At 31.7% G+C, this 25,233-nt stretch overlaps 1 protein-coding gene across 3 annotated transcripts in view; it reads left to right on the top strand.

Annotated features, from left to right (window-relative positions):
- Nucleotides 1-25,233, top strand: part of LOC113520294 (protein trachealess) — a 226,776-nt gene that overhangs the window by 147,210 nt on the left and 54,333 nt on the right. For all 3 annotated transcript variants that reach the window (XM_052898025.1, XM_052898024.1, XM_026905584.3), the window contains one exon: nucleotides 22,235-22,473. In XM_052898025.1, the coding sequence (XP_052753985.1) occupies nucleotides 22,235-22,473 (239 nt within the window). The remainder of the gene's footprint in view (nucleotides 1-22,234; nucleotides 22,474-25,233) is intronic.

Genomic DNA, 25,233 nt, shown 5'->3' with positions numbered 1-25,233 from the left:
ATTTCTCATGATAGGTTATAATATTGAATATAATTAATTGTATCTGGCCGCTTTACTGTACCTTTTGAATTATGTACTACACCAGTTGCAAAGTAATACCTTTTTATATTAAAATAGAAAGTATTAGTATATTTTCTCTCTGCGTTCTATTCCCCTGCATATAATTTATATTCCAGTAACTTAAAATACTTATGTATTTATGAACTGGTTTCATGAAATCATTCGCGCAAACACTCGATGTTGGATACCTATGTGATTACCTATGTCTAAAAATACTCATTTTATTTGCCAATATCATTAATCATTCAATAGTTGTTGACGAAATGCCATCAACCTTCGAATTGCCTTTTTATAAAAAGCAATAACTGTTACAATACTACACTTCATCCCGCCCTAGTTACACCAGCACATAAAGTGAGCGTTAGCAAAAAACACAATATCAATCAATATCCGGGTTATATTACAACTAAATATCAACGGAATGACCGATTGGGATTGACCGTTTTAAAAATATGCTTATTTGCTATTTAAAAAAAGCGTATTATATGATTCTAAACTCTAAATGATTGCAATAACGGTTTTTAACGTTTGCCGGACAGCAAATTAAAGCTATCGGAAGCTGAGAAATGATAGCCGGGCCCTTCTTTGAATATATGGATCTATTACAATTTGTCTTGTTATTTTTTATCGATAGGTTTACAGGGTGCTCTGTTTAATTATATTTTATGAATCGATATAATATAATATGAGATAATAGACATCTATGAGCGTACTATGAACCTAAATTTAAAGAAATATTGAACACGTACATATCTTGATATTATTTCATATACCTATTGTATACTTTTCTATTTATTTTATATATATTAATAGTTATTTTTTTATTAATATGTAAAGTAATCTGTCATAGAATTAAGTATTAATTCTATTGACTATGTATTTACTACTTACACTGAAATATTAACTAAACACATTGAAAGTCCTCAAGTCTATATGCCTTGAAATAATATCGTATATACCTACGTGGAAAATATATATAAAATATTCTTTTTTAAACAATTATGTATTCAAAATTGTGTAACAAATAAATATTTCTGAGCATTTATTTCTTATTGACCACAGCCTGTATACAACAGCCGACCTCATTCAGCTTCCAACTGCTGAGTCACTGTAATTCGTCGCGCCCTCTACCCATTGGAGTTTTTACGCTCATGGAATGGACAGACAGATAGATTCGGCATAATGTAAAATATATATTATACGTTAAACATTGAAAGCTAAATCTCTTTGCGCTGACATAAAAAAATTAAACACAAGTTAAAAAATTTAATATCCACTACAACGACAAACGTAAAAATAATAAAAAAATATATCAAGGTCGATTCATTACAACTCATTAATGTTCCCTAACTAAGCATTGGTTTCCCTTGTCATAATACTAAGATAATGAGGAATACTATGAACATTACAGAGGACATTTTTTTATTATAACTGTCCACTGTTGAACATAAGCCTTCCGCATAAAGAAAGTTTTTTTTTAATGAATGATAATGGAATGGTAACCTCGCTTGTGCCAGCGGTATACGCTGGAGACGTAGCAGTGAGAATGAAAAGGCAGGTCAGTTAGCCCATAGTGATGAATACACCTAGAATTCAACATAATGGTTTCCAGGGGGGACCATGTGGAGGTTGACCTGATAGGGTAAATTGCTAACAATGAGACTTGTAGTTCACATTACTAACAACCGCCTCCCCCCCGCATAAGGAGTTTTGCCAATAGTTGTCACGCTTGGCAGGTGGATTGGCAACCGTAGACTTTGGTGATGTTTTAAGAGGGGCGCTGCTGCTCATCCTTCGTTAAGTTTCTTTAGTCTATTACAACACCCACGGGAAGGAAGGGGTGGTCCATTCTATGGCGGGACCACTTAGCAAGATAAAAATTTACTAAATACTTTTTATCAAGAGGACAGTAAGCTCGTTTTATATACTTATCAAAAAAAAATTTAAGATATTCATTGATAAACAACATAAACAAGATTTAAATTTCCAAATTATTTTCTTTTTTAAATAAACTACTAAAATAGTAATTTATTATTGGACAAGGAAATAGATTCACCGAAATGTCACTAGTTGTTTGAACGTGTTTTATTTTTATATACAACTGACTTCAAAAAGGAGGAGTTTTTCAATTCGGTTGTATCTTTTGTTATGTTTGTTATCTCATAACTTCGTCAGTTGTAAACCGATTCGAAAAATTATTTATTGATTTGAAAAGATATATTTACAGATTAGTCCCGTAGAAATTTTATCAAAATCGTTGTAGTAATTTAGTTTTTAAATAGAAATAAGTGGTTTTGCTACAACTGAAATCTGTGTGTTTTTTGGAACACAATCTTAATTATTTTCAATATTTTTTATAATATTTATAATGAATTTGTAAATAAATACATGCACAACTGTAATACCAGTAGTGCTTGCTTATTAAAAATATATCATATTATCAATGTAATAAGACATCTTTTTAATAAGCAGGTTTTAGGCAGGCATGATCACATTCCGTAGTGGTTATAAATACTTACATTGTTGTAAATATAGTTTATGCATGAAAATGACTAAACAAAAAAAAACTAAACAATGTCTACCCATAAAAAGTAGCAGTAATATCGATTTACAAAAGCATTGCCTGTCATTATAGTGGAATAAAAAATAAAATGAGACGTTTAAACACGACGAATCGAAGTCTGCGGTTAGTATCGAAGTTTTCCTTGCAGGTGTTTTTGTAATATAAAGTAATATCAACAATTTATAGTACTCAAAATTTCTTTAACTTCATTACTCATTGTTTCAATATATTTTTCTTGTTTCTTCTAATTTTTTTGGTTACGTAATTACACAACCACTTCAGAATGAATGAATGTATAGTTTATTTTATCTTCACAAAAGGTAGAATAAAGTAACAACTTGAGGTACAATTTGATATGAGGACCAATTTTGTGAGAGACTGGTGCTTGCGGTAGGTTTAGAAGAACCTGTGTTACAAGTCACCAGTGTCCCATCTCCATGGACTACATAAATAAAATGCAACCAATTAGTGTTATAATACACAGATAACAATAATAAGATATAAAGTGCAAGAATAAACTTAACTTTTAAACTTATTTCTAGTTTCTTAGACAAAGTTAATTACAAAATACAGACTGTGTATGAATTTTATTCTTTAAACGTTCTATTTAATGAAATGATTTTAATATTTTTTTTTTGTAATTATATATAACCTTCAAGAAATAAGAATATTCCTCTTTAAAAGGCTGGTAGCGCACCTGTAATACCTCTGGTTGCGGGTGCTCATGGGCAGCAGTAGTCACTTACTATCAAATAAACCACTTGCTTGTTTGCCCCCTGTATTATAAAAAACTCTATCTATTAAGTTGACTACCGTATTGGCCCCTTATCAATTTAGTGAATATTAAAACTTCTATTTTTCTTTATTAATTAAAAAATAGCTTTTTGCGAGACATAATCTACCTGTACCCAGACAACTTCACGTTTTAAATACAAATTATTTAAACTAATGTTATGTTTAACAATCGGTACTCGACATATGAGAATACTTATTTTATTTATTTATTTATTTAAACTTTAATGCACAGTAAAACTCTATGTACATTTGGCGGACTTAATAACACCGGACGGTGTTCTGTACCAGTCAACCATTGGGCAAACCGATCAGTATATTTTGATGTAAATCGCTGTATTTTGCGCAATAAAATTTACTTATTTGTAATAATAATATCATGCTTTGTCTATGCCATATAAATAGAGGAATACCAAATTGTGACCAAAGACGCAGTCAGTACAATCGGTTGCAGGTAGACATTTATATTATATGAATCATCAATCAATGACAGTCCGTTAGGTAATCCATTAATCATCTAATTATACAGTGTAGCCACTTACAGTCAGATACAACAGTACAACTGAGGGACTTTATGAATAACCTACTGCACTAAATAATGTTAGCTGAATGTTAATGTAGCTAATTAATACAATATCAATGTAATATTTTTATTATGAAATAATAACTACGTATACGTGCATCATATATACAAAATCTGTAAAATACACTTCAACTAATAACTAATAACCCATTACTATTCGACTATAATAACTGAAAACCATAAATACTTTAAATTAATTAATGAAAAATGGCGAACAAGTTATCAAGATTGTGGACTATCATTTTATCAAAATTTATTCAATTTCGCCCAGTTATCTTCTATTATTATTATATGGAAATAATCAAGGAAAATCATTATCATCATTTCAGCCATTATCCGTCCACTGCTCTGGACACTGGACATAAGCCTCATAGACTTCCATAAAGAACGGTCCTGAGCCATCTGCATCCACTGACTCCCTGCAACGCATTTCAGGTCGTCACTCCATCTAGTGGGGGGTCATCCTATACTGCGTTTACCCGTACGCGGTCGCCACTCAACGCCACCTTTCTTCCCAATCGGTTGTCGGTTCTTCGAGCTATGTGACCAGCCACTTCAATTTGCTTATCCTATTCATTCGAATTACTTACTCATATTAATCATATAATGACATACATATATTGTTACAAATAATATATTATCATCTATGTATTATTATATCCTAATAATGGTTTGAAAATTCAAAATACTTCGCTAGAATCGAAACCCAATTTAATACGAAATATCCATTGGCATTCCTATAGGAAATGCCACTAGTCCATATGTAGGGTGACTGCATCGATCAACAGCCGACCAGTCGGTATTAACTAGAGGACAAGTGTCCCGAAAATGATCTATTATTTCCCCTTTACCTCATCAATAGACTTTTGTACTGACCCCCAGTTGTTTTAATTCTTTCTTTTACGGTTGAATTTGCAGTAATGTGGGGTGTGTAAGGGTTGGCTGCATCTTAACAGTATTTTGGTATTGGAATGTGATGTGAATATTCTCTGTCTCTTTCTATTACATTATATGAGTACTCTTTATTATGTGAATATATGTTTTAAAACAAAATTACCTATTTTACACCACCTATTGTTAACTATGGAAATGACAAGCCCGGAGTAGTTATACAATTTTTTTATTTAATATGGAATGACCATCAAGCTGAATGGCAAACAAGATCCACCTGATGGAAACTGACTATTGACTACTACTACTACTTTTACCACAGGGAGACTTTGTACAAAAGTCGATTGCTTGGGTACCTCTGTCCCATTCGTGTTTCAACCGTGAAGCAGTTGTGTTTGCATGGCTGTGTTTCGGTTTGAAGGGTTGGATATGGCGTGAATTTACTGGGTACAGAGGAATAACACCTGAGTCCTCAGGAGTAGCAACGCGAAACAGTATACTCTGTTATGTCCATGGTACTGCTCATGTCTATAGGCGACGGTTACCACTTTCCATCAGGTGGGCCGTCAGCTTGTTTGCCATTCAAAGTTGTATAAAAAATAAAACTACAGAGCACCATGAATATACTGCGATGTCGATGGATTGTCATTCCTGATGACTAAATTGTTTTACATATTATACTTTAAACAGAAACAAGCAAGTACTGCTTGACGCTAAATTGCAACCTTATCAAATGTTACATTTTAATGAAAGGACTACGAATTATAGTGAATCAGCAACACACCATAGACAAAAATGCGGAAAAACTCCCCTCCCGCGCCCCGGGCGCAATCAGCCGTCCCTTCAGCCGATTATTGCAAATAACTATTATTTCCTTCTCCTTTCAATTGGCTACGAATGCAGCCCCTAAGTTTCTTTGTATTGCTAATTTTGGCGGGACTAGTTTTATTTGCTTAGAAACTAAACGATATATATACATACTTAAATATTATTTATTATTTTTATCATTGCCTAGACATATATTTAATATCCCTTACAACATTATTTACATCTACTTATATAGTCATTAATACATATTTAGTCTTTGTTTTACTTTTCTTATTTTCATATGAAATTCACAGCATTTGATATATTAATTGTTTACTAGAATAGTGTGTTTTTTTACGGAGGGAAATAATGCACCTGTACTTAATTTTTAAATGTATATCTTTGTTCGCGTGATATTAAAAGTTATATTCATTAAAACATATTTTTTATACTACTATGGTGGCAAACAAACATACGGCCCGTCTGATGGTTACCGTAGCCTATGGACGCCTATAACATCAGGTATGTTACGCACGCGTTGCTGACTTAATTCATACTTAATGTGATAATTTTACTAATGTTATCTAGAACAGTTTTATAAACAATAGTTATTTATTTGCTTCGTTTTAATCATATCAACTGTTCACTTCTAAACATACACCTCCCCATAATTGATCTTGCCAGTAGTTGCCACGTTTGGCAGGCGGGTTGCCAACCGCAATTAGCCTTTGGTGAGGTTTTAAGAAGAACATTGCTGCCCATTCTTCAATCATTAAGTTCGCTTTTTCGCCTCTTAAAAAACCCACGGTGAAGAAAGGGTTCGTTTCTCGTTTTAAAATAGATTCTAACCATAGATTAAGAATAGCAACTGCGATTAGTTCTAAAAGGTTCGTTTCTCTTTCTTAGTTCTAATCTACAATATTGATAAAGAAATATCAAAATTAAACTTCAGACTATTAAATTCATTGTCTCAATATAGTAAACTTCTCTTGGTTTTATTTAAAAATTTACTAAAATTGTATTCATGTACCTTTGTATAATGTTAATATAAAACATTTATCCTCCTCTACAAACGGCTATCACATGGGGCCGCAAAATCCCACGTCACTGTTTTATTCATCAGAAAGCTATCCTCAGTAATCCGGACTATTGCATTTATAAACGAAACAATTTTCCAGTTTCGCAACGATTTTGGCAAGCAATTTGCTAAGCGGTGGACCACCATTACTCATGCTCGTATCGACGCGTCTAGTAAATTGGTCATTTTTTGTTTGTAAAAAGTGGAATGGCTTCCCTTTGGGAAGTTTTAGGGGTGCAATATAACATAGAAATACAAAGAAATCTTTGTGTTATACGCGTATAAAAATAACATTCCTAATTATGCGACATTAATACCACCATCGTCAATTTCTAAAGGAGTTTCAATAATTTTTTCCCCTTTGATTAATTTCATTGGAATATTTTCCTTTTAAAGGATGTTTATATTATTTTGACTTCACCTTGTATATAAACTGATTATTTTAGATTCAATAGTATTAGTAAGATTTAGAATGGAACAAGTACATCAAATAATAATATAATCACAGCCATAAGTTATGAAACAAAATTTTCGCTATGGGTTTCAAGGAGTTGTTGGCATTTATCCAACATGCCATCGATATGATGGATGAAGTTAATAACCTGCAGATTTGTAAGTTGGATTTTAAAGAAGAGGATATTTCTAATAGTAAAGTACAAGTTTATCAGTTATAAAGGCAAGAAGTGTCTTCATGACATTATTCCATTACTGAAGCAGACCGATCCTAATGACGTTCCCGCATTCGTTGTAAAGCAACTCCACAAGTTGACTCTAGTCACATTCCTCATATAGATGTCACCAGGTTACTGAAATTGTAATTGAAATATATTACATTTCTTATTTATCTAATTAGTAATTAATTATAAACGTACAGTATATTGTAGATTCTTAATACATACGAGTATACCCAATCGTCCCCAATTGTGCCTATTAAAAGGAAAATTGTATTCGACTCGGTTATTATAGTAGATATGTCTAAAGAGCGGCAATTGGGCAGCTCGCAAATTGTTCGTCCCATCGGGATGTAAGGCAGGGGCTGGACATTTAGCATTTATTTATTTTTATACTTAATATCCATCTCGTGATACGTTATATTAAACTGCAATACCACTTAACGTGATACCAGGTTAAAATTTTTGTAGAATCATCCATTGAAATTTGGGGAAAAAAATCTGAATTAAGTAGGTTCTGTAATAGAATAGAGATTTTTGAACATTTTCTATTTTCGTTTTTGTTCACCTTTTACTAATTACCAAATTTTTAAAATTAGTGAAGGTTCATATATTTAAAAAGACAAGTTAAAGTTTAACTCCTTTATTCGTAAAAAAATAAAACCACAAACCTATTTTAACCTTTACAGTGTTTCTTCACTTTCTTCCAAACTGCGAATTTAGCACAAAAGTAAGAGGCAAAACACTTCATTATCTAAAATAGATTTATGAGAGGTTTGACGTTTTTATGAACAAGAGAGTAAGTCTAAATAAAAAAAAAACTGTCAATCAACGTGAAACAAAATAAGTCTGGTTATTTTTCAGTGTTGGAAGTAACAATATCCCTTATTGAAGCATGCAGTAATGAATTCGCGTAATCTTATTTTATCTACAGCAATTAATGACACAAATTTACATTGATACAAGAATAACTTGAATTATTTCTAAATACGCGTAGTGTTCTGTAAAATTTGCAATTATTTAATTAACCCATGACAGAAAACCCCAAAAGGTATTAAAAGAAAACCCCAGTAGTAAAAAGTATATTATCACTGTAGATAAACACTATAGTAAAATGTATTTAAGTATAATAATAGATCTCTATACCTTTTAGAAAATATATTTAGGTTACGGAACCTAAACTAGTTAAACAGCAGATTACTAAGGTATACGATTACGAGCGTCCCACGTCACCACGACGTCACGAGCCCGTTCGGAAATTCGCCGAGTCATATTAGCTTCATCTTGGGGGTGCGAGCTAGTAAAATGTCTCTCCCGTGAGACGCGGACCTTTGATTATTTCCGAACTGGTTACGACGGACGCACGGTCTTGATACTTGGAAAATGGAACTTGAAAATCTATTTTTACATTGTTTCTTTATGCAACTTGGAATGAAAAAAAAAGTTGACGGTCCATGTAATGAAGTAAGGTTACCACTTATCTTAAACATACTGCGACGTCTTTATTTACTATATTTTAAATTTATTCTTTAAGGAATAAGGATTAATTTGTTAATTGCATAAATAAGTAAAGAAGGTACTACGAAAGTTCCTAAAATTGTTCTTATATATTATTACTTTTATTTTGCTAATAATTAATAATTTGACAGTAGGTTGTACGTATAAAGAAGAAAGAGATATAAAAATATATAAATAATGAATCAGTTTGTTATAAATTTCTTTCAAGTATGGTGATATTAATAATTATTTAAACCATAATACTCCAAATATCAAATCATGGGAGTCAAACTACACTACCTTCACACCATTTCCTTAGCATCTCAGCTAACCTCTATATTTGAAATTAGAAGTGACCAGCTCGTGACCTCAACTTTAACACGGTCGTTCTTCACACAACCGTTTTCAAAGCAATGATAAGATATATTTTTTGTTACCCTTTGACATTTCCAAATTACATACATTGAAAAAATATAGCAGAACGAATTCGCTGTTCAAAATTCGATTGCATAAGCTAAATAACTATTTTGATAACAAATAGCATAAAAGAGGATGTACTAATGTAAAGTGAATTTAAATTTAATAGAAATGAATATCTTCTTAAATGTTAGTCACTTGCCTTTTTGTATATTTAGTTATTTACTATTGTGTTCATTTCAAATATTTATAATATTATATTATCATCGTTATTCGTACAGTAAGGTTGTGAAGTGTGTTTGTGAGTACTACATATTTTTATTCCTATCAACTTACAGATATTTTCCTTTGTAGCATTATTTTATCTTACTTAGTACCTATAATGTACATATATGTAGATCAATTATATCATAACCTTTTACTCGTATTACAAATTTATAATAGTTTTATAATGGATTATAATGGAATGGTAACCCTGTCTGCGCTAGCGATATACGCTGGTGGGGCACCAGTGAGGGATGATAGGTGAGAATTAAAAGGCAGGTCAATTAGCCCTTCGTAATGAATACACCTGAAATTAAGCACGATAGTTTCCAAAGGGGGGACTACATAGAAGTCGACTTGACAGGGTATACTGATAGCAATGGAACTGGTAGTCCGCATTACTAACTATCCCTTCCCCCCAATGTATAATAGTAGTTTCATTACTTTAACCATGGCTTAAGTTTCAACTTATCTGCCAACTAAATGAGAATAAAACTTATATAGGCTCGTAAGGGGCAGTTAGAGAGAAAGGTTTACTTTAATTTTTATTTATTTATTCATTAGTACATATAGGTATGTGTACATGGCAGACTTAATGCTAAAAGCATTCTCTCCCAGTCAACCATAGAGGTGTCAGAACACTCGAATGCGGTACTAGTATTTATTGATATACATACATATTAAAATTACATATATAAACGAATAAATATATATAAATAACAAATATACTTACACATATATAACATATACTATATTATACACGAAATTGAGAATAATATAAAGTACTTACTGCTCGGATAAAGTAAAAAAATGAGCATGAACGTTTTAATTTTTTTTTTATTTATTTTATTATTATTTAGGTTTTATTATTATATAGGTACATTATGTTCCTGCTTCTCACTTCAGGTGTTCCTTGTCTCAATTTTGCAGGAATAATAAAGTGTTAATAAGTATTTGCATAATTTCATAAGGAACAAAATGGCGATCATGCACTGTTTGATTGTAATCTACGACTGTAATACCTCGGGAAATAATCACAAGTAATATCAATAATCCTAAGGCGTAATAAGCTGATGACATTTTCATTTCCTATGTCAAATATGGCGCTCCCCTCGCTTTTATTTATTTAATGCCCTTCGTATAAATAAGATGGCGCGTCATTAGATCGTTTAGTTAATAGATCGAGATTACTATTCGTTGATACTATACTATTTGGTTTATGAACGAAGTGTTCACAGGTTTAAAATTTAGACATGAATTTGTTGTCAGGTAATTCTGTTATCTTCGTGTGCTCTCTAATTATGCATATTAAAATAGCAAAATTTAAACAATTGGATTTTGCAAAATCCTACAATTATTATTTCCTAACTATAATATAATCTGTGCTTTTGTTTGCATAAACATAAAGTGACATATGTACCAGGCTGTCATGTTCATTCAAAGCTGTTTCTAATTCATGATTGAAAAACAAAATATAAATATGTTTACAAACTTCCACATTTTTAATATTAGTGCGATTATTAATTACAATATTACAGTGAAAATGGTTATAGAGCCTGATTTAAGTGTCATTTGACATGTTAAATATCGTTATACTAAATAGTAAAGTAAATAAATAAAACTAAAATTTTTCAAAAATAAAAATTAGTAAATAGATAACAATCAATAATTTCTATCAAATTAACTGTAAAATTACAATTCAGACATTCGAATATGCAAGATATATATGTCAATTTATTTGAATTTCCTTCTAAGTGACCGTGGGCCCTCTAAAGCTCAGGGGACTGAACGGTTGACTAAATTCCAAGGGTTCAGATATCCGCACTTTTAAAGAAAACTAGCCGACCCTTAAGCGTAGGGTGTGAATTCTCTTTGAAAAGTTTTATGGACTTGATACCTACAATTCGGTGAAGGCGTCCGTGAACCTGCTGATAAGAATTGTCATGCATCAGCCTTTTCAGAAGAGAAATACGCTTTATTTACTAATCGATATAAAGTTAATAGACGTTTAAAGTAAAATTTAAAACATTAGTTTATGGCAGTGTTCTACCGGTAAAATTGAACGAGTTTCATAAAAGAGTTATAAATTTAAAAAATATTCAGCCTCCTACACTAAGTACCTACATGGCGCGACCAATTATTAAGTTAGTAAGGATTTCTGCAAATTTTTTGTAGTTTTTAAACCTGTGTGTCTTTGAGAAATATGTTTCATTTCACTGGTAGAATCCTTATTTAAAAAGATACTGGTGATTCAACCCTGCATTCTAATCTCCTATTTTTCAATTTCTCATAAGGTATATCATCATTATCGTTTTCTTGCTCCATTTCCATACCTTTTTAAGTATATAGATCATAAATAGATATGAATAAAGGGTAAAAAGTAAGAAAATATTATGTTTTCTCTTTCATTCATCTCCATTTACCGTCAACTCAGTGTTTACTCCCTTTTTGATCATATCATCTTTCATACATTGCATCTTGTTCGTTTTAGGTTTCCTTCCACCCTGACGATCATTCAAATTTGCAAATAATACTTTCTTTACAACATTTTTTATCTCTACGCATTAAGTTTCTATTCTGAGACAATTGTTTGTCCCAAAATAAGAATTTCATAAGATATTTACAAATTTGTTTGATCCTATAAGTGATATGCAAGGTCACAACTAGTTCTAAAAGTTCTTTGTTACAAATGAAATACAATACACATAGCTGCACAATTATATTATTAATATTTTATAAAGATTTTCTTCTAATGGAAATAGAATATTACTCTCGTAACCTTGTGTTAAGTTTACTTCTAGTAGGAGCATCAAGATATACTATTTTTAGTTCTCCTATCATCATATTACGTATTATTTAAAAAATATCGAATTTCAATACTTCTACTTTGACTAAATAAGTACAGTAGTAAAAAAAAATGTCAGGTTTATTTCGTTCAATTTGTATTGAAGTGAAAAATCATCAAGAATCAATGGTACTTTGAACGACTACTACTATGATCATTATAATATATTCTTATGTATACACATATATAAGTACCAATGCTTGTCAAGCGTAGCAACTACTTGCAAAACTCCCCTTATGGGAAAGACTTATGTTTAGCAGTAGAGATTTAACGGCTGAAATGATGAACTGTATTTATACAACTAAATATATCGTTACATTTATTAATTACCTTGCTTATGTCCTAAACTGTATAATGCAAATAAAGTATACTAATTCATTCATTCATTCATATCTTATATATCATACCTTATATTCATTCATGATTAGATAATTTTTCTAACATTTTATATTTATTCTCGTACACATATATAATCTTTGCTCATATTAAACCTATGACGGTATCGAAGACATTTTTTATTATTGGCAACTTATTCCAACTGACGAATATTTCGGTATAATACATACCTACTTATAACCCCTCAAGTGTAATAATCGTCAAAAATGATCAAAAAGCATATTGTTGTCGCTATTAAATATCCCCATACAACTGAAGTGGTACTCATTTGGCGTCGGAACCACTTTAGTGACAATGTAACACGTCATATTTGTCACACAGTAGACCGCGCTGTTATTGTATCTAGGGTAGTAAAAAGTGGTTTATTTTTGTCGTAAATTTTGGTATAATTCAATTTTCTTATTCTTATATATCTTATACTTTATGAAATGAAATTTTTTCATTACATTCTTGTATTATATTTATTATGTATAATAATAATAGAATCCGCGTAAGTAAAAAAAGAAAATTACTAAACCAGTATCGTCAATGAAGTTAATTTTTTTTTATACAACTTAGAATGGCAAACAAGCTGACGGCCCACCTGATGGAAAGTGGTAACCGTCGCCTATAGATATGAGCAGTACCACGGACACAACAGAGTATACTGTTTCGCCCATGATACCCCCCATGCGTTGCCATTCCTGAGGACTCAGGTGTTATTCCTCTGTACCCAGTAAATTAATAACACTATATTCCACCCTTCAAACCTAAACACAGCCATGCAAACACAACTGCTTCACGGTTGAAACACGAATGGGACAGAGGTACCCAAGCAATCGACTTTTGTACAAAGTCTCCCTCTCCTTAAAGTCGAAAAGCTGTAGGTTATTATTTGCTTTCTCTGCCATTCCTTCCTAAACAACTCTAACATCCCACTACTGGACATATGTGTCTCTGTATAAAAGATGGATTCAATTTACTAATACCGTACCGGCCAGATGGTTTGATATATGATTTCATTTTGAGATTTCGAGTTATTGTGCTTTGTTTGCTTAATAGCCACATATCGTATCGGATCACATGGATTTGGAAGAAAAGGAGTAAACTTCAAGCAAGTAAAATGGTACCTAGTTGCACAATAACCATCGACATTGTAAATTAACAGATCTATTTTTATTAAGTAATCCATACTATGTCCGTTAGGTCCCGACACAGGCCACTCCTTTTCTGTGGGTGTCGTAAGAAGTAACTAAAGGAACTTAATGATCGAGAAATAAGCAGCATCTCTCTTAAACCATCTTAAGAACCTAACTAAGGTTGCCAAACCGCCTGCCAACCGTGGCAACCACTGGCAAAACTCCTCTAGGGTAGAGTTATGTTCAGCACTGAATAGTTAATGACTGAAATCATGATACAATGTTAACAAATTTTTATTGCAAGTGAAGTTACTTATAATAAACGGTATATAAAATTAAATAATACCGCCTAATTTGTAACATTTCGATCAATAATGATATAAAATGCGCGCTATTTTTTTTTTCTTTTTTCACTATACACTGTCGTTACATTTAGACCGCATTGTAAAGATGTTTAGACAGAACGCTATTGAAGCAGAAAATACTCAAAAATTCCCATGCATGGTACAAACGATCCGTGAGGAAGATTATAGGCCCCCGTGTTATAGGGCATTTGAGGGGTTAATCAAAAGGTGTCGACGCATAACCCGACAGTGCTGACGGTTGACAGTTTAACCATGTTTTATCTCCCGCTACCTGTATTTATTGAGATAATCCATTCACAATACATGTAAGTGCAATTATAGAATGACAGATGCCTTTGTGGTATAAAATCGATTCATTATTAATAAGGCGTAGTTTCACATGAATTTTTAAGATGCGGTTTTGTATGTCGCTGAAGTTCTTAATTCGACAGTTACATACTACTTGTAACTCGCAGTTTTGCACGCAAGAATTAGGGTTAAAAGTATCCTATAAGTTATTTTTGGTGTTATGTGTTATAATAAGTTATTAGTGGTTTATTTAAAATATGGTGCATATGTGTATCTTAATTAATTTAAATTAATTTAGCCGTCAAGCTTAATTAAGTTACAAACATTACTACAAAATTGTATGATTACAATATTAACATTATTAGTTTTATAATAATAAAATTGTATATACTACTATCTTGGGAGGGTAATTTCTAATCATGTATATCATTTCTGCTTGACATTATTATACCCAGGACGAGTTTTTATGTTTAACTTGATATCGTATTACCTTCGTTGACCAATTATTACAGTTAGCATTTTTCTAATTTCATTAAATATAAATTTCTTAAAGACATTTTTATACTTAAATGTAAAAATTTCATTAAATATTTGCCCTAAATGAGTAATTTCTATGATTTTCTCAAAATTAATCCGTCTGTAATGAAATTTCTGTCTCCTCTGTTATACAATAGTTATAGTTTTCCCAGGGGCAAGCTAATTTTCGAACCGGGGCGCAAGTTCGCACAACTCAATTTGCCCTGGACACATTAACCGTAACTACTGCGACACGGTCGCCGTCCAGCTTTTTACGACCATTCCAGGGTTCGATTCTAGGCTTTTTTTCCACTGCTCTCCTATTTCAATTTGCAAGAAAATTCTTTTTCGTATTTACTTTCAATGTATTCTAAATCTTGATGCTACGAAATAAGGCTAAATTTTTGATAGCAATATGTAGGAGATAAGACTTTTTGCTATCACAGCTGACCAATCATCACTGACCGGTCCAAGACTGTCAGTATTTTTCAAACAGATCTTTAAAGATAGGGCGATGAGGTTGATTACTGAATGAACGTATGTAGGGGTGGGTTAGATAGGGGGTCAAGGCGTTAGTAGCGTATTGTGGGTTCGATTCCCAGGTGTACGGCGCGTCGGGGCACGTACGCGTACACTTAAAGACAGCCACTTCTAAGATGAAGGGAGGTCCGTCATAAAAATTGGACAGAACAAAAAACACTGGAGCAGATATTGTACTAAAATAATAGATAGCTTTTGTTTTTGCTCAATACGAAATCATTTTCAAAATAGAGACCTAATGAATAATAAAATAAGATACTGTAAGATAATGTTGATATAAAAAAAAATTTATAATAAAGAATTAATATTGGCATGTATTAATTTTTAATAATAAAAAAATTACTCTAAAATTTTTCTGAAGTTCGCATTACATTTTAATAAATTTAAACTTTAATAATAATAAGCATCGTTTGTAAATTGGTGTCCTGAAAACAAATTCGTAGCAATTGATTTTTTAGTAAACTAAAAAAAATATATTTTTTAATATTTTAATAATTTTTATTTTAAAAGTATCATCAATACACAACGATAATTATTCCATTGAATTTCCATAGAAATGAAATCATAATATAAGAAAAAAAACAACGTAATGTATTATATTATAATTATTTTTAAATACATTTGCGTGCAAAAACTATTCTCAGTCCGTAATCAGAACTCTTTTTTTTTAATATGAATTTTTATTAAAATAAAACTAAAATAATGACAACTCTAAGAATAGAAGCTATTTATCTATTTAGGTGTAAAAGTCCCGAATGCGTCATAAAAGCCATTAGAATCGGATTCTGTCGAGAAACCGTGGAAAACAGAATGTCTGTACATCGAAATCTACTATTTAGATATTCCAGCGAATCGAATGAAATTACAAAATACAAATACTCTATTCGTGTCTTTTATTTCTATTTTTAAAACACTAATTAAATTTATTTTATCTTTTAAAGAATAAAGTGCAATTTCTGTTATCGATCAGTATGAACTACTTCAGATAAAAATAAGTAGAAATAATTTAAAATGAATTTTGAGTGAAAAGTATTATTTGAGCAGAACTTTAAAAACGTTTGTGTCTAGACACGAGTCACCTGACAAAGACTACGTGACCAATTAAACTGTAAATTGATACCGATTGCTTGGTTTAAATTTAATATTTAACCGATTTAAAAAGGAAGATATTCTTAATTTGTCTATCTTTTTTGTTATATATGTTACACTATTAATTTTGAAGTGATTATGAAGTTTACTTTTGATTTGGTTCTATATTGATTTCTTTGAGATTGAAGTCAATGTTTTTTTTTTCAAAGCAAAAGTTTATTAGTTTTGGTGTTTGCACTTGGTTTTTATTTCTAAAGATAATGTATGAATTTAATATTTTCATAAAACTTGTTTTACCAAATATAGGTAATTTAGTTTAATATTATTGTTATTAAATAATTATTTATTTTGTTTATTTGTAATATATTGATTAACTACGATAAAATGTAGCCTATACCCTTCTCTATGTCAAATATCAGAATACATAGAGTATACCAAATTTGAAGTCAATTGATTGAATTAGTAAAACACCAAGATATAAGAAACAAACAAACTAAATCCTTATTAATATCTATTATAAATTCAAAATTGTGTTTATTTGTCTGTAACCGTATAGCGCCTTAACGGCTTAACCAAACACTATGAAATTTGGTATAAACGTACTATATATATATATGGCTTTTCATCTTGATCAGTACATACTCGTACTCGTATATATCAGTAAAAGCGGACGAGGTCGCGAGTAAAAGCTAGTACTAAAAAAAAACACGTAATCTACAGCAAAATGCTATTCCCGCCAACAATACATCACCCATGACTTCTTGACATCGTACCTAATCCTGCGTAACCATATATCATAAGGCAAATTGACATAGAATATTAGTACGCTCGGAGTATATTAAGTTATTTCGGAGGGGCCGCTGTCAAATTAATGTCTGTCTATACTAAACAGCTTTTGCGTAATTTTGCGGATGTCAAGATAACGTACACGTATGTAATTTACCAATATTTTATTCTATTTTGTACAGGACAGAATTTTTATTATAAGTTTTATGAGCTGAAAAATATGACTGATACAGACAAGAAAATTATGTGATATAGAGGCATTACTTAGTTTTCAAGAATACCAACGCTTAACGGGTACTGTGGCATCATTAAAAAAATTAATCTTCACACTGAAATAATAAATGCGACACAACACGTATATAACTAAGACGGTGGTACATAAACCTAACTAAAGCTTTATCTATATTGGTTCTCTAATAAAATTTATCAAAATAATACTTACGATAACACACCCCTTAATAAAAACAATGAGTATTACAATGGCCCGTAATAGCCAGGGGTCGTCAACCCTCGGTCACTGTAAACTTACTTTAAACAATCTAATAGCCCGCCCCCGATTGCTTCACCGAAAGTGACCAAACCCTACGACGTTAAATCAAGCACAATGGTTTGCTCGTTTTATACTTACTGTACAAAAGTTTATCGAGATATTTGATCTAGAAAGGGTTTGTTTAGGCTTTCTTTATTTTTAAGAGTTATTAGTCCCAGAGCAGTAGTTGTGTTGTGATAAGGATTTTGTAGTCGTTTCTAAACTTTACGGGTGATATAAACTGTAATTTAAATCTAGTATGCAATAAATTTTATATCTACCTTTATTGTACCTATCAATAATATTTTTTTAATATATTTCACCATTGTTTTAATTTTTTAATGTAACTTAGAATGGCAACTTTTTTTTTCATTTATATTGATTTAACTATTACAAGAAACACAGAAGTTGTCTTTAAAATAAACTAGCACTACAAATCAAGTATGTATGTTTATTTCTAAAAGTTTATTGTCTAATACGCCATCACAACAATGATTTAGTATAATAGATTAAAAATTATTGTTAAGTTTGTATGTTTACCGAAGGAAAACTGCATAATAATATGCATGGTAGCTCTGTATTACTCTCGTTTCTGCCATTAAGCACTTACCTAACTACTTATATGACTGTGTTTTGATTTAAAAGTGAGAAGTAGTAGAGGAATTATAAGGTCCCTAATCACATAGTCCTCAATAATATTATACGTATAGAGTACATTGAACATTCTAGAGTATTCTATGGTATTCGTAGTGCGTTCGTATCTATAGACGACGGGTACGACTTTTCATCAAAAGGGCCGCCACTAGTTGTTAAACTTCATTCTTATGATGTAATATGCCTTCGGAAAAAATGTCCAGATTCTTAAAAATTTGAATTTCAAAATTTTTACTGGCATGTAATTCAAAATCATTAAAAGTATTAGTAAATATATATTTAATAATACTTAATACGCAATTTTTTTAAATGCTTTGTAAATAGAGAACATTACTTTTTTTACTTTTTTACTTAAAAGAAAACAGAGAACAAACTTAAAAAAGAATACAGCTAATTCACTCTCCATAAATCGAAAGGACGAAACAAATCACACTGAGAAAATGTGCCATCAAAACAAGAAAACCGTCAACACGTATAAACAGAAGAATGAAGACGTCCATTTCGGAATGGCCTTACTCAGGTGCCAATAAACGCAGACTCGTGGGAGCAAGGCGACTGTAATCGCGCCCGATCGTAAACCAGACCCATCATTGGATCGCTTACAGTGCACCTTCTACTAGGTTTAGCACCCCTGACTGTAAAGGCGATGTGCTTCGTGTTTCATTAGTCAGTACCCTTACCCTAGACCTATGTTCGACTTTGTTTACGACTGAATCTGGATCTATTAAGTTTACAGTTGCTGTTAGACTAATCAGAATCTTCGTAGCTCGTTAATTAACCGTTTATCTTTTGCATAAATGAAGTACTCCTTTGGTTTTGGAGAGAGAGAGAACTCAAGAGGGATTTTCTATGTCTCTGCAATTCTATAAAAATAATTATTATGAATATGATAGCATATCTACGTGGCTTTAAACCAGCTGTAATAATATAGACAATTATAATTAGTAAAGCAAACGTAAAAAAGTAATAATTACTACAGTAATTGTTTAATAACTTTATGAATACGAAACATTATTTATGAAATACCTAATTACATTAAAGATATCTTTTTTAAGTCATTTAACTTTATAAATATGTATCCAGATACATATAAGATTAATTAATTGTCTCTCCTTGTTTACCTAATGTTCTTTTTAATCAATAATTGTTCAATCATTTTTTGATATCTATATCTTAATTTAAAAAAAGAATCTTCTGACTGGTACACGGACTGATTTGTTAACGTTATAGGTACACACAAGGCTCCGGGTGAAAATTTGGTAAACAACTGGTACACAAATATGGAAAAAAAAAGGTATTACAATACTTTTTCGCTATTAAAAAAAGTTAAGGTCAATCGATTGTCAAGTTCCACAGTACAAATTCTAGCTTAATTTGGACCTAGATGACGCTGCACACCACAATATGTCCAGTGGTATTTATTTGTTATGACATAATGTTAATCTACAATGTAAATCTAATACATATTTACATAAATGAAGTCATTCATTGTATATAATACATAATAACGTTTACAAAACAATGTTTATCAGCTTATAATAAGTTACGCACTAGATAATTGTTCAAAGTTTAATCCATTGTTTATTATCTTTAGAGGGAAATTTTCTACAAAAGTCGTTTGCTCGGGCACCTCTGTCCTGGGTTATATAAATAAATAAATCCTGGGTTTGAAAAAGAGTAGTTACAGATTCATTCCATCAACACTTAGTAAATTAGAACCTGAGTTCGACTCTCACTTGTGCGAATTAGGAAACGTAGGTATATTTCTGAAATGGCTCAGATCTGTGTATTCTACTTTATACAACCAGATTTTCGATTCATGGACACTTTAGGTATATATCATAGCTTATCTTAGATACCAACATATAGAAGAGGATACTTCTGAAACAGTTTTTTCATACCTACCTTAGAAGACAGAAATTTTATACTTATTGATAGATAGATAGTCTTATTTCTTCCAAAATATTACAGCAGTAAACTTATTATAGATATAAACAATTATAATTTAACTCCTTATCGCTAAAAGCAAGTATTAGTTACTTATTTAAACCACTGAGTAAAAAATTAAGATTATTATTATAGGTTAGAATAACCTGAAGACTAGTTGTGATTCTCTAGTACTTACTGTTACTATTCCTATAAACAAACGTTTCATCTAATCCCTCCATCTTTTCTTTGATCTTCACTAAACAAAAACAACAAAAACAAATAACCAACCATACAAAAGGTTATAAAATTGATGAATCCAGAGAACATCTCACAAATATCTCTCATCTCACCTCAAATGTAAATTAAGTGTATTAGCAATGTAAATGACGCGCTGAAACACTGGGTCATTAACGGCTCCGCCTGAAGGCGTGGTGGGGCGTGCCCTTGCATCACTCCCACTCAGAGGATGCGGGAATATACCTGTGATATATTTATGGCTCTCAAAAACATAAATAGTAGACTGTATCAAGCTAACAAAATAATATTTTTACGGCGGGGGAACTATTTTGAATGTACTGTACTTTTCATCCATATATCAACAATAAATTTACTACTATAACCTTTTAGATGAAACAATTAAGAGTATCTGTCGCTCTATAAAAGTTAGTATAGGAATTGTTGTTTTGAGTAGCGATTGATTCTTTATCAAATGCGGCCAAAATTAATCTTTTATCAGAGGAAGACTTTCTACAAAACTCGATTGCTTGGGTACCTCTGTCCCATTCGTGTTTCTACCGTGAAGCAGTTGTGTTTGCATATCTGTGTTTCGGTTTGAAGGGTGGGATATGGCGTGAATTTACTGGGTACAGAGGAATAACACCTGAGTCCTCAGGAATGGCAACGCATGGGGGGTATCATGGGCGAAACAGTATACTCTGTTATGTCCATGGTACTGCTCATGTCTATAGGCGACGGTTACCACTTTACATCACAGGTGGGCCGTCAGCTTATTTGCCATTCTAAGTTGTATAAAAAAAAAAAACTAAGAAACTTTCGCATCTTCTTAACAATTGGTGCGATGCCTAGTGCAATTCCAATTTTGCTATAAAAGCAATATTAAGGTATTGATTGCCATAACTGAATAAATATCAGGACATTATAAAAGAAATTTAAATTATATCGGTTTAGCTATAACCCACGAATTTGCTTGTGTGAATTAGTAAAAAATATCCTAACTATTTATCCTAATTTACACGGATAATCGAAGAAATAAAAGTTTATGCAACGTGTACCAAGTTACATAAAAGGTCAGTTATTTGAAAATAACTGAATATAAAAATCTATAATAACGAGCAGAGTTAAATTTATGTAACCAATCAAAATGTTACTCAAATAAAAACAATAGTGCATGTTATATAATAAGATCTTAAGTTGTACTGTATTTAGAAATTGTATTTAGACTTTTTAGGTTTTATATGCAATTCTAAATGAAGCGCCTTTCGAATTCAACTTTGTTATTGCGTACTTCACAACTAACTTCTAATCTTTCTTTACAGTATCCTCGAGCTTCGAAAAGAGAAGAGTCGGGACGCAGCTCGTTCAAGACGGGGAAAGGAGAACTATGAGTTTTACGAATTAGCGAAAATGTTGCCGCTCCCTGCTGCTATCACGAGCCAGTTGGACAAGGCGTCTATCATAAGGCTGACCATAAGTTACCTCAAATTAAGAGACTTCTCCGGACATGGGGACCCGCCGTGGAGCCGCGACCCTCCACCTAGCAGTAAAGCCTTGAAAGGTTTGTCACCTCTGATTTATGACATTTTTTTTCTTTTTATAAAATATAGAAAAGCAAACAAGCTGACTTCACTCCTGAGATAAAATGGTAACTAAAGAACCTCATAGACACGTCAAGAAACACTGCGATGTTCGTGGTCCTCGTGACCTCTCATATATCGTATTTGCCGAGGATTCATCATCTTCACCTTTTTGTCCTTATCATAATTATTTAAAATCTGTGTGAATATGTTTTCATTCATAGTAGCCAAGGTTTTGACTTTTTTTTCGTTCCCGAGGACTATGATCTTCAGTTATTTAATTAGTTATCCCTCCACCTTTCCCCCTACTTCGTGCCCGCGTAATCATAATTATAATGGTATTCGCGTAATCACTATATACTCTATAAGGATTATTTCCACGTGGCTTTCCCAACTATCGTAGTTAGGCGGAAAGGGATTGTTAACAATGGAGTTTGACAACCCCATTGCTAGCAATATGCCCTATTAGGTCGACCTCCACGTGGTTCCTCCTGGAAACTATCGTGAACAATTCTTGTTGAATTCGTCACGATGGGCTAACTGACCGGCTTCATATTCACCTGTCATCCTTCATTGGAGCCTCGCCGGTGTATATTAATGGCACGGGTGGGGTTGTCATTCCATTATCACCCATTAAAAAAAAAACTATCGTAGTTAATTCCTGGTGGATTCACCTGACTTTATCCTAAACGATTATCGAGAGATAAATTAGCATAGTAAGATCTAATGCCCTGCTATTGTAAACCAATAGGCTTAGTTTGAATTTTTAATGTCATTAAAAAATACAACAATCATTTATATAAAACCCATTCTTTTAGTCATTTTAATTAATTATAAATTCAGGCTGAATTAATAATTAAACTGAATAACCTACTCATTAGCCTACCTAACAATGAAAAAAACCTAGTTTATATTGACTACTTTACTGCCTAATCCAACCAAAACACTAGATTTAATATTTCCCACCCTATCATAGTTATGCAAAATGAGTGAGTAGGTTTAAAATAACGGAGGAGGGTCGACAAATCTGATTTTCCTTCGTCAAGTCATTGTCGGTGCTAACCCTGTTACTGCACCCTATCTACGTACAGACAGTACAACAAATAATGTTATATATTACTAATATGATGTATACAATTAACCAAATTATAAAATTTTAACAAATATTTGTTACCTTTAATGGTAACTGAATAAGTAATTAAGTATTTATTGAAATTAATTAAAAAAATTACTTGTAAAAATCATTTATTTAACCTGAAAAAATATCTGTTAACTACTATTGTTTGAATATAAGAAATTTTTTATTAGAAAAATATTTTATGCAATTTTAAAAAAAATATAATTGATGCATTTCTTGAAAAGTAAATAAAACGACCGTGTGGTCCCGTGTGGTCGTAAGAGGCGACTAAATAAACTTAATGGTACAGGGATGGTCAGCAGCGTCTCTCTTAACATCTCTAAACGCCTCACTGCGGTTGCCAACCCGCCCGCCAACCATGGCAACCACTGGCAAAACTATCCTTACGTGGAAGGTTTATGTTCAGCAGTGGACAGTTAACGGCTAAAATGATAATGATGAAATAAAATAATAATATTATTTTTCTAATACAGAATACATGAATTGCGAAAGATATAATGTATGCATTTCCTTTTAAATATATATAATATAATTATAATTAGTGATTATTATTTATCAACACTAGGCACTTAATATGATATAACAAGTACACTACGTGCGATATTGTGAGATTCGCATAAAATATATTGAAACATAAAATTGTATTTTCATCATTAAAGAGAGATGCACAGTGCTGCAAAAAATTTTTGTGTAGATAAAAAATGTGACAACAACAGACAAAAAATACGGGGTAAATCACAAACATTGGCAAGCGAGGCGTGCACGCAAATAAATGCGCCTTGGGGACTCTGATTCACCGCAATATGTCAAACAAATATTACCTATACGGTATTGAGAAAAAAAGCTATTGTTTTAGTGAGTTAGACGCCATATGTGTCTACATTTAAGGTAAAAATAATTTGATGAATGAAAATTTATGCAAAAAATGTATTGAATATACTGGGTATAGGTTATTAATGGTTACTGTTGTAATATTATTCATAGGTATTGATAAAATAAATTTACTTATTCTATGTTGAAAAATCTTTACAAACATTTAGAAAGATCATTATGTTTTTTTCTGTCACTTCATATAAAGTTAATATAATTAGTACTCATAAAAAAATATCCTATATATCTTATATATATATATTATTTCTTTTTTTTAAACTTTCTTAATAAATTATTTTTACTTTTGTTATTTTTTATAAACAGTTACACAATAAGTTTTTGGGAGTTAAAAAAATCAATTCAATTGAAATAAAACATAATGTTATATTACAGCACATTTTGATACATGTGCCGTATAAAAACCTACCGAATAAGGAAACAAAGAAAATATTTGTTCAGTTAATCAGCTCATAACTCACTTTACATACAGCGCAACCTTGACAAAGAGCTTTTTTAACATACACGCCATTCGTAAATTCGTAACAAGTGTACCAATAAAACACCCCACGACAAATCCAATTTTGGCCCCTAATGCGCTTAATGCGACCACGGGGCGAATCACTACGTATGCCACTGTCATTTTAACTCAATTTTCAAACGGGCCATCCTACCTAGCTCAAATAAAAATATTCGAGACTATAAAACATGAGCATTTAGGGGCGTCAAAATTGTC

Source organism: Galleria mellonella, unplaced genomic scaffold (assembly GCF_026898425.1).
Source record: "Galleria mellonella isolate WM207_F2 unplaced genomic scaffold, CSIRO_AGI_GalMel_v1 utg40, whole genome shotgun sequence".
Lineage (NCBI taxonomy): Eukaryota > Metazoa > Arthropoda > Insecta > Lepidoptera > Pyralidae > Galleria > Galleria mellonella.
This window is presented reverse-complemented; position numbering and strand designations above follow the sequence as displayed.